At 56.3% G+C, this 11,324-nt stretch overlaps 5 protein-coding genes across 5 annotated transcripts; 3 read left to right on the plus strand and 2 right to left on the minus strand.

Annotated features, from left to right (window-relative positions):
• Nucleotides 1–180: 180 nt before the first annotated feature.
• On the minus strand, nucleotides 181–819 carry C8A04DRAFT_39576 (ribonuclease H2 non-catalytic subunit-domain-containing protein; the record flags this gene model as incomplete). Its single annotated transcript, XM_062784640.1, has 3 exons — nucleotides 181–219; nucleotides 309–610; nucleotides 675–819. The coding sequence occupies 3 exons, from the start codon at nucleotides 817–819 to the stop codon at nucleotides 181–183; spliced, it is 486 nt and encodes a 161-aa protein (XP_062634213.1).
• Nucleotides 820–2,499: 1,680 nt separating this feature from the next.
• On the plus strand, nucleotides 2,500–4,267 carry C8A04DRAFT_39577 (Mycolic acid cyclopropane synthetase-domain-containing protein; the record flags this gene model as incomplete). The annotated part of the gene is made up of 4 exons (XM_062784641.1): nucleotides 2,500–3,153; nucleotides 3,205–3,695; nucleotides 3,824–4,079; nucleotides 4,157–4,267. The coding sequence occupies 4 exons, from the start codon at nucleotides 2,500–2,502 to the stop codon at nucleotides 4,265–4,267; spliced, it is 1,512 nt and encodes a 503-aa protein (XP_062634214.1).
• Nucleotides 4,268–4,373: 106 nt separating this feature from the next.
• C8A04DRAFT_14568 (ribonuclease H-like domain-containing protein) lies at nucleotides 4,374–5,429 on the minus strand (the record flags this gene model as incomplete). The annotated part of the gene is made up of 1 exon (XM_062778150.1): nucleotides 4,374–5,429. One exon carries the CDS (start codon nucleotides 5,427–5,429, stop codon nucleotides 4,374–4,376), a length of 1,056 nt encoding a protein of 351 aa, XP_062634215.1.
• Nucleotides 5,430–5,833: 404 nt separating this feature from the next.
• Nucleotides 5,834–7,441, plus strand: C8A04DRAFT_39579 (acyl-CoA N-acyltransferase; the record flags this gene model as incomplete). Its single annotated transcript, XM_062784642.1, has 2 exons — nucleotides 5,834–5,919; nucleotides 6,007–7,441. The coding sequence occupies 2 exons, from the start codon at nucleotides 5,834–5,836 to the stop codon at nucleotides 7,439–7,441; spliced, it is 1,521 nt and encodes a 506-aa protein (XP_062634216.1).
• A 556-nt stretch (nucleotides 7,442–7,997) lies between these two features.
• On the plus strand, nucleotides 7,998–11,013 carry C8A04DRAFT_31618 (MCM2/3/5 family-domain-containing protein; the record flags this gene model as incomplete). Its single annotated transcript, XM_062781810.1, has 2 exons — nucleotides 7,998–10,799; nucleotides 10,861–11,013. 2 exons carry the CDS (start codon nucleotides 7,998–8,000, stop codon nucleotides 11,011–11,013), a joined length of 2,955 nt encoding a protein of 984 aa, XP_062634217.1.
• Between the last annotated feature and the right edge of the window lie 311 nt (nucleotides 11,014–11,324).

Raw genomic sequence — 11,324 nt, forward strand, 5'->3', positions numbered from 1 at the left:
GAAGTCAACTCCAACCACATCCCGGCGCTTCTCGGACAGACTGCTACTGGCCTTCGGTCGTAGTGCTGTGTGTGATATGCACGTCTGACAAGACCTTAGCTTCTCGGCGCAGCGTCTGCGTAGGCAGGAGATGTTGTTGGTGGAAACCACCACAAGCATAAGTTCAAGTGCTGGCTCTCTTCACTTCTCCTTCGTCAAAGGCGTGGGATACGCGTGGATCTATCATGACAGCACACCCAATTGTCAGCAATGTCCACGCCCGATATAATATAACCAAAAACTCCCGTCCCCCATATCAACCGACTCACCTTCCCAGCGAGCTCCAACCACTCCCCCACGCCCCTCAGATACGCATCCCCCGCCGCATCCACAGCCGTCTCATGGCCCCAGACCACCATCTCGTCAAACTCAGCCTGGGTCTGCAAGGTTCCCTGTGGCAGTCCAATATTGTCGCTATCGGGCGCCTCAAGATCAATCACCTCGGGTTCGCCGTCTTTGGGTGCCGCCGCCGCCGACGTGACGGCCACGATGCCGCGGTAGTCGGGGGGTAGGTTCACGGTTGTGCCGTGGAGTTTGCGGCCGCGGAAATAGGCTGTTTGAGAGGAGCCATCTGGAATTGAACGTTAGCACCAGTATTTCTTGGTATGGGGAATTCGTAATTGAGTCGGACACACCCTCACTCGGCTTGGGATCCCAGAAGGCCCGGGCGGGTTCGGCCGGGCCGTCGTGGTGGATGCGACAGGGGAGGAGGTGTGGGGTTGCTTTGGGCGTTTCGCCGGAGAGCGGCGCCGATTTAAGGGTGAGCATGAGTTGAGACATCTTGGGAATTGGGGGTGATGGTGGTGTCTTTTTGTTGTTGGTTGGATTATGGTGAAGTTGCTGTAGTTCGTTGCGAGAGACGCGTTGGGAAAGTTTAAGTGGGACGCGGTTAACGCGACGAATGTAGGGGTCCAAGGGGTCCTAAGCGCGTGGGGGCGTATGTGGGGGTCATGCTTCTCTGTACCTCAATTACACAACGGTCTTCTTGAAACTAATTACCATACAGATCTCTACGGCCTGTCGGGTTTTGTGGTCTTGTTGAATCAGTTTATCTTACAATTAGGAAACTTGACAAGAAATTAAAGTAAATAAAGAAATCTCATCGGTCCCCTCTCTCACTCACACCATCAAGTTGTCGACTATATGCATCTTAGTTGTCAGTCAACTTAGAACTAATTAATTTCGAACCCCTGATGAGCAGAACTACAAATTTTACCAAGTCAGTGAATTCAACGCTCTCTCCCTTGAAAATCCCGAGAGCTGACAAAATACACTGGTTCGGGTCTTTAGCTCCAGTGTAGGCCTAACGGTGTGTTATATCAGATTTATAGCTTCATAATTACAACCTGAAACCTACTATACAAGTGCGATTTTCACCCAACGCTCGGCATAGAATACGCACATGCAGTCCCGGATTCCCTCATACCCTTACTCTTTCTAGCCCACGTGCTAGAGAATCAAGGTAATCTGGAATGTGATCTATATCAGATGTCTGCACAATCCACTCATCCGTGTTTGACACGCGGTTCAAACATTCCTTATATTTCGTCATAATAAACTCGGCTCTCAACCGGTTCCCCGTATGTCGAATTACTTTTAGTCTTTGATTGGTCTGTAGCCCGCTTGTGATGATAGGTGAATGCATCTGCTGCTTCTTTCCCAGCATGCACAGGGCCCCGTTTAAGGTTGGCTGCCTATAATTTTAGGGAGTGAACCAACAACTTGAAGGCCGGTGTGATGCCCGTTACATGCGCTGATATCTACGGGAATGTATGGGAAGATAGGTAGACACTGCAGCCCTAGAATAGACTAGCTTTAGGTAACGTTTTTTGATGTTTTAATCTGATGTATTTCAAGATAAGCCACCTAGGTACTGTGCTCCTAAGTAAATTTCCCTGAGTCTCACATATCATCTACTGAACAACTTATATTATGTAGTTATTTAGTTGATCCTTTGGCTACTTCGGAAAACTAATAAGGATACTAGCTAACAAATAAAGAACTTGTAATTTATTACAAGAGCTCTAGCCTTATCTCCTTTGTCTCGCAGCGTCCATATGTCAACTTTAACCATACCACTAAGTGGTGAACAATCGACCTATACCATCTCAGAACAGAGGTTTCAAAGGGACGAAATCATGTAAATATTTCTCCTTGACAGCCCTTTGTGACTGAGCTTGTTCCAGCGAGTGTGTCTCAGAGAAAATGCAGAATATTGCCGGTCCGAGATGCCTCCTAAACTTGTGTTGCTGCTCTTCCTTGGAGTAGACTGAATAGCACAACGTGGCAAGCTTCTGGATTCCCCGACCCTAGGATGACGCAGCGGTTCTGGTCAAGTAATTAGAACTCAGACCACTACCGCTACTTATTCCCACCTTGGCATCCAACCTAGTGGTCTCGGCTTCCTCGCCCCCCCCATCGCCCCCCAGAGAAGAAAGCTGCTCAAACAGCTGCCCACTTATGCCTCCTCCGGCGCCCCGGTCCAGCCGGCTCGGCTTCCTCCGGCTCATCGCCCATGGCGCTTCGTTACTTCGCGATGGGTTCAACAGTGTCTTGACCCTCAACCCTGTCGCCGCTGCCATTGCCCGCCCGGCCGTTCTCGCGCTGCTGTCGTCGAGCGAGGTCGGCACTCTGGTCCTTGTCGACGAAGTGTACGGCGAGCGTCTGGTATTGGGTCAGCCTCTAGTCGAGACTCATACCGACGAAAGCACGGAGACGACGACGACAAAAACTGCCACTCGCCACGGCCAAAGCCCACCCATCGCGACGCTCACCATCACCTCACCCTCTTTTTACCCCCGCCTCCTGCTCCTCGCCGACATGGGGTTTGCCGAGGCCTACTTGCTCTCCGAAGTCCGCTGTGCCGACTTGACAGCCTTCTTCCGGCTCTTCATTCTCAACCGGGACCGTCTTCACAACGGGAGCACCATGTGGTCGTCTCTTTTATCGGGCACCCTCGGTGCCATCTCTAAACCACTTTTGTGGTTGGGCGTGGGCGGAAGATCAAACACGGTCGAGACAGCTCTCCTCAACGCCCAGGCGCACTACGATCTGTCCAACGACCTCTTTGCTGCGTTTCTCTCACCGGATATGACCTATTCCTGTCCGATCTGGGCGATACAGTCCCAACCCACCTCGTTGCCGTCACAGAGCATCTCTGACCAGACTACCACTGCGGATGAGACGATCCCTGACGTCGAATCCCTTGAATCCGCCCAGCTACGCAAGATCCACACCATCATCGCGGCCGCCCGCATCAAGTCAACCGACCACGTGCTTGAGATTGGAACGGGTTGGGGCTCGTTTGCGATCGAGGCTGTCCGGCTAACGGGATGCCGCGTGACTAGTGTGACGCTGTCGCGCGAGCAGAAAGCGTTGGCAGAGGAGAAAATCCGGGAAGAGGGTATGGAAGGGCGGATCCGCGTCTTGTTGGTGGATTATCGTGCTGTTAGGGGGCCGAGGTATTACTATGAGGGTGACGAAGGGACGTATGACAAAATTGTGTCAATTGAGATGCTGGAGGCCGTGGGAAAAGATTTCTTGGGGGTGTATTTCGCACAGGTGGACAAGTTGCTCAAGAAGGATGGGGGCATTGCGGTGTTTCAGTGTATTACCCTACCAGAAGGGCGACAGGCGGCGTATTCGGCCGGTGAGGAGTGAGTTTCTTTTCTCTTCTCTCTCTCTCTCTCTCTCTCTCTCTCTTGCCCTCTCCTTTCTTCTTTCTTTCCTTTCCTATCTTCCCCCTTTCCTCTTACTTTTGCTTTCCTGACCCCAACAAACCTAGCTTCATCAACCGGTACATCTTCCCCGGCGGCTACCTGCCCTCAACCACACAACTCATCGACCACATCACGGCCGCATCGCACGGCACGCTCATCGTCGAAAGCGTCAACAACATCGGTGGCCACTACGCCCGCACGCTGCGTCTATGGCGCGAGGAGTTCCTAGCTAACTTCAACGCCGTCGTCCGCCCGGCGCTGAAGAGGGAGCATCCGCTCATGAGCGACGAGGAGATTGAAGTGTTTCGGCGGAAGTGGGAGGTAAGCTGCCGTTTCTTCTCAGGCATCCGATCCGGGGACACGCACTGGCTTTGAAGGACCAATGCTAACGAGGGCAGTACTACTTCTCGTACTGCGAGGCCGGCTTTGCGACCAAGACGCTGGGCGATGTTATCATCACGGTCGGTAGGGAGGGGGCCATGGAGCTGATGGAAGGTATTCCTCTTTGATTTTGTTATTGTAACGAACGGGGTACGCATTCGTGGCCATCACGAGGACCTGGGGGTGTGTTGGTCTTGTGTTCAGTACGGTATGGTCATACGGATAGCCCATTTATCACCGTTTCTTCCCCCTTGACTTCTTCGCCTTTGCCCGCGCGTTCGCTTTCGCTTTGATTCCCTTCTTCTTCTCGAAGTCGGACAACCTTCTGGTAGTCTTCGAGGACTTCGGCTGATCCTTTTTGTTCGGTTTCTTCTTCGGCTGTGGAAACCGCCGCAGGTGTTCCATGTCGAACGCCGTTTTGTGTGTCCGGAACAACAACATGGCCACCCGCGCATCCTCCAGACTCGAGTGTTCCCCCTTCTGAATCTCCACCCCGAGCAGCTCCTGCGCCAACACCCGCAGCGACGGTCGCGGGCCCCACGCGTACTTTTGGAACCCCGCGTGCCGCGACGTGTCCCGGATCATGCTGTCGATGTGCTTGATCTCTAGCGCGAGCAGGTCGTGCTTCACATCGTGCCCGATCAACACCCGGCCCCGCAGCACCGCCATTATTTGCGCCTGCACCTCTTCAAACGGCCGCGCCTCTTTCATATGCCGCGGCGCGACCCCGCTGACCTTGGTCCGCCAGTCCACCACCTTCTCCCGCTGCAGCACGTACGAGTCGTATATCTGCTGGCCCAGGAAATCCACCGCGCTGACCCGCGCCAGCGAGTCCACCCGCCCTTCGTGGCCCACGCCGACCATCTCGCAGTCGATCGCCACGTACTTGCCCAGCTCGAGGCCTGGTACCAGCCCTTCGTTTACCCGCACGGGCGAGTCGTCGAATTTGAGGCCTAGCTTGTACGCTTCCGCGATCGATTCTAGGGTGGTCACCTCGCCGCCTGCCCAGATGGATAGGGAGGGCGCCACGCCACGCTCGGGCGGGATCGGGTCGATTTTGGACGATTGCGTGTTGCCCATGATGGGTGAAGGATAGAGATGGCCTGGCCCTTCGGGTTTGGGGAAATTGATTCTTCTGGTCGACTTGGGAACCGCTATGGGACCCTTTTTTTGTTTCTTCGTCTTCGATCCTGCCTTGCCGTCGTCGTCTGCTTTCCTCTTTGGAGCCGCGGGCGAGTCGCCTTTTAGTACGGCTTGGAGCTTTTTCCAGTTTGATGAGAGCGTGGACATGATTGGCCTGTCTTTGAGAAAGTTCCGGAGAACATTCATAGCTGAAGGGAGCGCGGTTTTGGGGTCGTGGACGGTTCAAGCCCAGCCGGGCAGGAACTGATATTTCGAAAATTCAGTTTTTTGAGATGCCAAACCACCTCACTTTGCGATCAGATGAAAACGGGCTGGGTGAAAGTGGGGGCAGATATTCATCCCAAAGCGGCTAGCGTGAGATCACACGGCAGACATGCGCGCACGGCCATCAAGGTTCTGGGCCGAGCCGGGACCCACTCAGTTTTTTAGTCCACTCCACTGTCGACTGCAGATGCCCCTCCATCTCCAATTCAACATTTCGAGGTCGCCATTTACACGGGGTTGCAGCATTTTTTTCATCGCGCGTTACATCCCACATTTGCCTTTTCATCATGAGCCCCAGCGCAACGCATGGCGAACCCGAGGTGGGCTCGGATGGGCCGCGCCAAAAGGGGAAAGCAACGCCGGATACTATCAAGTGCGCCTCTCTCTTCGTCCCTTTTGTTGTCTCTGAGTGTCTTTTTAGATTAGCTAGCTGCCGACTGCTAACACCCCGCGCTCTTAGAGTCGGATGCATTGCGCAGGTCACAAAAGACGGTCAGCCACGGCGCGCCGAGATTCTCAGCATCAAAGAGACTAAGAGCGGCCGGCAATTCTACTGCAACTTTGACAACTTCAACAAGCGATTAGACGAATGGGTACCAGTTGCTAGAATCGACTTTGACCAGGACGTCGAGTGGCCCAACCCGGAAAAGGACAAGCAGAAGGACACCAAGGCGAAAAAGACGGCGGCCGTGCCGAAGAAGGCCCCGCCGTCCAAAAAAGCGCAGAAAAAGGTCGGCAAGCGAGAACAGTCTGAGCCGGGCTCGGAGGGCCAAACACCACATCCCTGGAGCGAATTCGTCGAGTCGCAGCAGCAGTCGCAACAAAATAATAAAACAGATGGGGAGGACAAGGCGAATGCGAGCCTGGAGCTTGGGGCGACTCCCAATGTGGCCTCGGACGAGATGGAGATCGACGAAGACGAGACGCCGGCCAGCGCGGCCAAGAAGGAGCACGCGCAGTCGTTCAGCCGGGATCGGGAAATCGAAAAGCTTCGGACTTCGGGCTCTATGACGCAGAATCCAGCCGAGATTTCCCGCATCCGGAACATCTCCAAGGTCGAGTTTGGCCGCAACGTGCTGTTCCCATGGTACTTCTCGCCGTACCCGGAGGTGTTCAGCCAGGAGGACTGCATCTACATTTGCGAGTTTTGCCTGAGCTACTACGGGGACCTGACGTCGTTCAAAAGCCACAGGATGAAGTGCACGCTGCAGCACCCACCGGGTAACGAGATCTACCGGGACGATTTTGTATCCTTTTACGAGATCGACGGGAAGCGGCAGCGGACGTGGTGCCGCAACCTGTGTCTGCTGTCCAAGATGTTTCTGGACCACAAGACGCTGTACTACGACGTGGACCCGTTCCTGTTTTACGTCATGACCACTAGGGATGAGAAAGGGTCGCATCTGATCGGGTACTTCTCCAAGGAGAAGGAAAGCGCGGACGGGTACAACGTGGCGTGTATTTTGACGCTGCCACAGTACCAGCGCAAGGGGTACGGGCGGCTGCTGATCCAGTTCTCGTACGAGCTGTCCAAGATCGAGGGCAAGCTGGGGTCGCCGGAGAAACCGCTGTCTGATTTGGGACTGTTGAGTTACCGGCAGTACTGGTCGGAGAACATTGTGGACCTGCTGCTGGGGTACAGCGACAGCCAGGAGAAGTGCACGATCGAGAGCATCGCGACGCGGCTAGCGATGACGACGCAGGACGTGGAGCATACGCTGCAGGCGCTCAAGATGCAGGTGTACCACAAGGGTGAGCACAAGATTGTGATACCGGAGAAGCTGGTGCAGCAGCGGGAGAAGAGCAAGGCCAAGCAGAAGCGAATAATTGATCCGGATCGGATCCAGTGGAAACCGCCGGTCTTTACGGCGGCCAGCCGGACCTGGGGGTGGTAGAGGTTTGAGTACCTTCGTAGAGATTCAAGGCTCTGGGAAGGGGGGTTGTTTATAGGCATGGCGGGCAAGGAGTCGAAAATAGTAAATACCCACTAGCAGCATTATTATTCATATTTGCATAACACCACAGTCGTGCAAGAAAAGACCCAATGGCAAAAAAGACAAGGAAATTCACTTAGCGGAGCAATTAAACCTGGCCCCACAATTCCGCGTCCCGACGCGTGTGGTCCCGCGTTTTCTCGCGTCTCATGCCCCGCACATTGAGCTTCTGCATTTGACCCCTACCTTTACCGCTGCAACCTTCCACCAGCCCAACAACCCAAACAATTCAACCAGCCGAATATTCCCACCACCTAATCGACAACAGCCCACGAAACACGGATACCGTGTCGCCATTTATCCTACAAATAGGCCCTGAACTCTTTGTTGACACCATTCCGGGCCGACTCGCTGCCGAGAAACGAGGAATTTAGGGGAAATAAGAAAAAAAGAACCGCCCCTAAAAAAAAGCCACAAAAACAGAGGCCGACACAGGAGGAAAGGAACACAACAAAAAATGGCCACACCAGGGTCCTTCAGCGACGCCGGGTTCATGACCTCAGACGGGCCCGGGTCCCGCACACCCCGCGCAGGACGACTACCCGGCCGCGGGCCCGCAGTACCTCCCTCCGAGAGCCTGGGCGCGCTAAGCGACGGCGAGGGCGAAGGCGGGGAAGGGTTCGCAGACGACCAGGTGCCGGTGCGGGCGCGGCCGACAGACCCGGCGAATATCCCGCGCGTGGAAGACAAGATCGGGTTGATCATCCAGGAGTCGTTTGAGTCGTTTATCGAGGGGTATGTTGAGACGCCGCGGGGTTCGGGGGCCGGGGGCCCAGGGGGTTCCCAGGCACCGCCGCCAACGTCGAGTGCCGCGACGACGGATAAGTACTATGTTGCCCAGATCCATGGGCTGCGGACGTACCAGCTGTCGACGTTTTATGTGGATTATAAGCACCTGGAGAACTGGCACAACGGGGCGCTGGCTACGGGGATTATGGAGTCGTATTATCGGTTCTTGCCGTTTTTAACGGCCGCGCTGCATAATATGATTGCCAAGTATGAACCGCAGTATTTCCGGGAGCACCGGCAGCCGACGGCGTCGAGCCAGCAACAGCACAGTTCCGGGGGCAGTACATTTGGATCAGGTACTGGAGGAACGAGCCAAGGCGACCTGAGCAGCAAGACGGCACACCAGCAAACGGACAAGCTGTTCTCGATCGCCTTCTACCATCTGCCGCTGGTCTCGCGCGTGCGGGCGCTGCGGGCGCGCAACATCGGCCAGCTGCTGGCGATCAGCGGCACGGTGACGCGGACGTCCGAGGTGCGTCCCGAGCTGGCGCTGGCCACGTTCGAGTGTCTGGCGTGCCGCAGCGTGGTGCCCGATGTTGAGCAGACGTTCCGCTACACGGAGCCGACGCAGTGTCCCAACGCGACGTGCCTGAACCGCACCGCCTGGCAGCTCAAGATCCCGCAGAGCACGTTTGTCGATTGGCAAAAGGTGCGCGTGCAGGAGAACAGCAGCGAGATCCCCACGGGTAGCATGCCCCGCACTATGGACATCATCCTGCGTGGTGAGATGGTTGACCGCGCCAAGGCCGGTGAGAAGTGCGTCTTCACCGGCGCGTTGATTGTCGTGCCCGACGTGAGCCAGATGGGGCTGCCTGGGTTGAAGCGGGTGGCCGTGCGGGATGACCGTGGTGCGGATGCGGGCGGTAGTGGTGTGGGCGGGCTGAAGGCGCTGGGTGTGCGCGACCTGACTTACCGGCTGGCCTTTCTTGCGTGCATGGTCAGCGCGGACGTGTCGTCGATCGGGGCGTCGGGCGAGGCGCAGATCGTCGACGTGGTGGGTGCCATGACGGGCAGTAGCAACCTCGAGACGGCCGAGACGGTCAAGGAGTTGCAGGAGGCTGTGCTGGCGTCGTATACCCAAGAAGAGATCGAGGACTTGCGCGCGATGGTGCACAGCGACCACATCTACGGCCGGTTGGTGCAGTCACTCGCGCCCATGGTGTACGGCCATGAGATCGTCAAGAAGGGCGTGCTGCTGCAGCTGCTGTCCGGTGTGAGCAAGTCGACCCCTGAAGGCATGCAGCTGCGTGGCGATATCAACATCTGCATCGTCGGCGACCCGTCGACGTCCAAGTCGCAGTTTCTCAAGTACGTGTGCAGCTTTGCGCCCCGCGCTGTGTACACCTCCGGGAAAGCATCGTCCGCGGCCGGTCTCACGGCGGCCGTGGTCAAGGACGAAGAGACGGGCGAGTTCACCATCGAGGCTGGTGCGCTGATGCTGGCCGACAACGGCGTGTGCTGCATCGACGAGTTCGACAAGATGGACATCGCGGACCAGGTCGCCATCCACGAAGCCATGGAACAGCAGACCATCTCGATCGCCAAAGCCGGCATCCAGGCCACCCTCAACGCCCGCACTTCCATCCTGGCCGCGGCCAACCCCGTCGGCGGCCGCTACAACCGCAAGACCACTCTGCGCGCCAACATCAACATGTCGGCCCCTATCATGTCCCGTTTCGACCTCTTCTTCGTCATCCTCGACGAGTGCAACGAAAAAGTTGACCGCCACCTGGCTGAGCACATCGTCGGTATCCACGCGCGCCGCGATGCCGCCGTTACCCCGGAGTTCTCGACGGAACAAATCCAGCGCTACATCCGCTTCGCCCGCACGTTCCGCCCGGAATTCACTGACGAAGCCAAGGAGGTCCTGGTGCAGCGGTACAAGGACCTACGCGCCGACGACGCCCAGGGTGGCGTGGGCCGCAACAGCTACCGCATCACGGTGCGGCAGCTGGAAAGCATGATCCGGTTGTCCGAGGCGATCGCCAAGGCCAACTGTGTCGAGGACATCACGCCCGAGTTCGTCAACGAGGCGTTCCACCTGCTGCGACAGAGTATCATCTCGGTCGAGCACGACGATGTCGAGATGGACGACGACGAGGATGTCGTCCAGGAGGATATCGACACCCCCATGGACGACGGCGAGACCCTCCGTCGCGCGGCCTCCGCAGCCGCAGGCACACCCCAAGGAGATGACGAGGCCATGGACGAGGACACCGCCCGCGACCCATCAGCAGCACCCTCAGCAGCAGCTCCCAAACAAACAATTGCCTACGACAAATACATCACCATCGTCAACCTGCTCGCGTCCAAGGTTGCCGAGGACGAAACTTCGGGCGCTGGCGAGGGCTTGTCCGGCGATGCGCTGGTGGACTGGTATCTCGAGCAGAAGGAGGACGAGTTGGATGGTGAGGCGGCGTACCATGCTGAGCGGGAGCTGGCGGGTAAGGTTATTCGCAAGATGGTCAAGGTAATTTTTCCCCCTTTTTCTTCAGTTAGAGGATACGAACGGAGTGTTAATGCGATAACAGGACAACATCCTCATGGCGATTCGCGGCCAAGGCATGACGGATGCCGATGCCGACACGGACGGGGAGAATGCCAACGGCGAGGGCAGCGCCTCGGCACAGGCTGGGGAGATTGTCTATGTGCTCCATCCGAACTGTGCCGTGGAGGAAGTCTGATTATCTACTACGTAGGTAGTTCTACACAGTAAAGAGGAGAGATGAAAGATAGGGGTAAGATGGAGGGTTAGGGTTATTTGAGATGTTATGTGTAAAGGAGGACATGGCTGAACGATTCAAACTGGCTGTGGCGTATGGAGTTTTGGGGAAGGGCGTGGGATGTCGAATGATACGTTATGGCAATCACGTCGGATGCAGAGATGGATATCAGGCGGGTCCTTGTTAGACTAGAGACAAATGCCGTTAATTTTGCAATCTCGAGTCTCATACTGTCACGTAGTTGCCGTCACGTAGGAGTGTGTGAAGAGCGT

This window comes from Dichotomopilus funicola (assembly GCF_033296635.1).
Source record: "Dichotomopilus funicola strain CBS 141.50 unplaced genomic scaffold C8A04scaffold_69, whole genome shotgun sequence".
In the NCBI taxonomy this organism is placed as follows: domain Eukaryota; kingdom Fungi; phylum Ascomycota; class Sordariomycetes; order Sordariales; family Chaetomiaceae; genus Dichotomopilus; species Dichotomopilus funicola.